Below are 2,865 nucleotides of genomic sequence, written 5' to 3' on the forward strand. Positions count from 1 at the left end.
AAACCCCCACAATTTTATTTTGCTGTTGTGGTGACTCTTTGCCCTCTCACACACAAAAAAAACCCAACCTGCTGCCAAAACCAGCAGCTGCCTGGAGCAGCTCCTGAAATTCCCATTGTGCTCCCAAAATTCAGTGATTTTTTCCAAAAAAAAAAAATCAGGAATAATTAGGGAAATATAATAATAATTATATAATTATATATATATATATAGAGAGAGAGAGAGAGATATAGAAATATAGATAAATAAATAATAAACATATTATAAATATAATAACTATAAATAAATATTACATATTAATATATTAAAATATAATTAATAAAATATATAATAATAATCAGGAAATAATAAATAGGGACAGGAAGGCTCTGAATTCCTGTTGGAAAAGATTTCAGCCTTTAGGCAGAGTTTACTGCCCATGCAGAAAGGGCTGGGAATTATTCTGGAGCTGACCCCATGCTCTGCCTCATGTTGTGCTCTCCTTCTGGCACAAAGCACCAGCAATTACTTTAAAGGAAGAACAAAATGCAAATAATTTAATTTAAATTACTTAAAGGAAGAACAAAATGCAAATAAAAGGGGCCTTGCCTTGTTTTTACACCCCCCACCCACCCAGAGCTTTAATTTTCATTTAAAGGGATGCAGGAAAAGGGAATAAAAAATCACTTTTCATCCTGCAGATGAACTTTGCCACATTTTTGAGCCCTTTTGGCTGTTTTAGTTTCTATTTCTTGAATCCATGTCCCAGGACTGCAGATCCCAGGAATTTCCTTTATGGATAAAAGGAATTTCCTTTATGGATAACCTGGATCCAGGTGGATCTGAGTCTTTTGGGATGCTCAGGGGCACAAACTGGTGCTTCCCTGGTACCTGCAACCAGGAAAAACCCAAAATAATTCCAAACCTTCAGACACCAAAGCCCTGAGGTTGAGCTGACCTGGATCAGCCAACTGATTTTAAAGAGCAGCAGGGATGTGAAATGAGTTTTTCCCTTTTTATTTGGAATAAAGTCGATGTTTTGGATGAAGGTGAAGTGCTTTTCACTTGGGTGGGTGCCTCTTTCCCTTGAAAGTGCTGAATTCCTGCTAAATTCCCCTTGGAAAAACAAGATGTGCAGGTGACCAGAGTGCACCTGGATTTCTGTACAGGTGTGGCACCTGACATTTTTGGAGTTGGAAAAGTTTTTGGGTTTTTTTACAGAATTTTTTCCTCCACCAAAAAAACTCTTGATTTTCCCATATTTTTTTTGGTGAAAAAATTCTTTCCTTCATTTTTGTAACAGCCAAATTTGGCATTTTGGGGTGTGATGAAAAGAAAAAAGCTGTTTTTTTTCAAAAATAGAAGGATATATTACAGGGATGAACAGGCCATGTGATTTCTGTCTGTGTTTGTGTTTGTAAATCAAATTTCCATCCCCACAGCATTTATATTTCCTCTTAAAACTGCCATTAATTATAAACAGTGGGCAGTGTGGACAGCACAGATAAAATTTAATGAAGGAGTTTCAATAACTTGGAATCAGAAACCAAACTGAGTTTGTTTCTGACAGTGAAAACCACAAGGGAAAAACAAAAACAAACCCAAAATCCCACCCCAACCTGCTCTTTTTCAGTTTGTCCATTAATTTGCTTCATTCTGCTTGCAGATTTATTTTTTTAATTCTCATTTTTAAATTTCTTTTCATGCCTTAAGAATTTGTGTTTCAGCCCAGGGATGTTTTGGACACTGGTTTGATTTCTTTTTTCCAGAAGAAAAGGGAGGTTTCCCAATCCCTTGGGAATGTCTGGAGGGATTTTTTAGAGGGAATCCCACATCCCCACAAACCTGTGCCAGGTTCTTTCTAAATTCTGGATTTCCTGGGAAAATTCCAACTGCTTCCCCAGGAAATCCAGGAATTTTATTTCAGCCATCGGCGTGGACACAGCCAAACCCTCCCTGGTGTGATGTCAGGAGGAAATGGCTTTAATCATGGACATAAAATGGATATTTATAGCCATTTAAATGGCTATTTATATCCATTTAATTGGGTATTTATATCCATTTAATCATGGCTAGAAATATATTGGATAGCACAGAATGGTAGCACCAGGCTTTGGGGACAGGAGTTGGGATATTTTGGACCCTCAAATCTGCTTTTTGGGATGATTTTGTTATTCCCAAGACTTTTTTTTCCCACACAGTTTGGAGTTCTTTAATGTTGATATTCTGTGCCTGGGAGGTTTTGTTGCTGCTGATTTCTGAGTGTTAATGCTAGAAGCAAAACAAAAAATAAAAAAATCAGGGAAATATAATAATAATAATCAGGAAATAATAATAATAAATAGGGGAAATCAGTGCTGTTCTGTGTTTGTGCAGGGTTTGGGGGGTTTTTAGGGTCAGATATTTTCTGGCACAGTTATTTTCTGTCACTGGTGTTGTTTTTATTAATAACCAAGGCCTAGGGAGCACTTTGAGGTCCAGATCTGGGGCACTTTTCAGCTCTGCTGTTTGTCCCTGCAGGGGGATCTCTGGATGTTTACAGGAAAATTCCAGAACACGTTCTCGGGAGGATAGCGGTGGCTGTGAGTAATTTATTGCTTTTTATCTCTCTGGTTTTGTTGTTTTGGGGGTTTTTTTGGGTTGTGGGCGTGGGGAATTTGTGATTTTTGGGTGTTTTTTGGGGTGGGAGAGGAGGGTTCTTCCTGCTGCTCCTCCAAACTCTGCTCAGTCTGGGATGAAGGAAAACTTCCTCTGGAATGAGCAGCACAGCCTCTGGAGGTTCATGGGATGCTGCAGGGATGGGATTTCTCTCCTGTGAGGAAAAGCTGGAGAGGAAAAGGATCCAGGGAGAGCTGGGAATGTTCCCCTGGAGAAGGGAAGGATCCA

At 38.8% G+C, this 2,865-nt stretch overlaps 1 protein-coding gene across 1 annotated transcript in view; it reads left to right on the forward strand.

The window, feature by feature from the left end:
• MAP2K5 (mitogen-activated protein kinase kinase 5) overlaps positions 1-2,865 on the forward strand; it is a 132,264-nt gene that overhangs the window by 44,821 nt on the left and 84,578 nt on the right. The window contains exons 10-11 of the mRNA XM_015638417.3: positions 722-866; positions 2,479-2,561. Of these exons, the coding sequence (XP_015493903.1) occupies positions 722-866; positions 2,479-2,561 (228 nt within the window). The remainder of the gene's footprint in view (positions 1-721; positions 867-2,478; positions 2,562-2,865) is intronic.

This window comes from Parus major, chromosome 10 (genome assembly GCF_001522545.3).
Source record: "Parus major isolate Abel chromosome 10, Parus_major1.1, whole genome shotgun sequence".
Taxonomy (NCBI): domain Eukaryota; kingdom Metazoa; phylum Chordata; class Aves; order Passeriformes; family Paridae; genus Parus; species Parus major.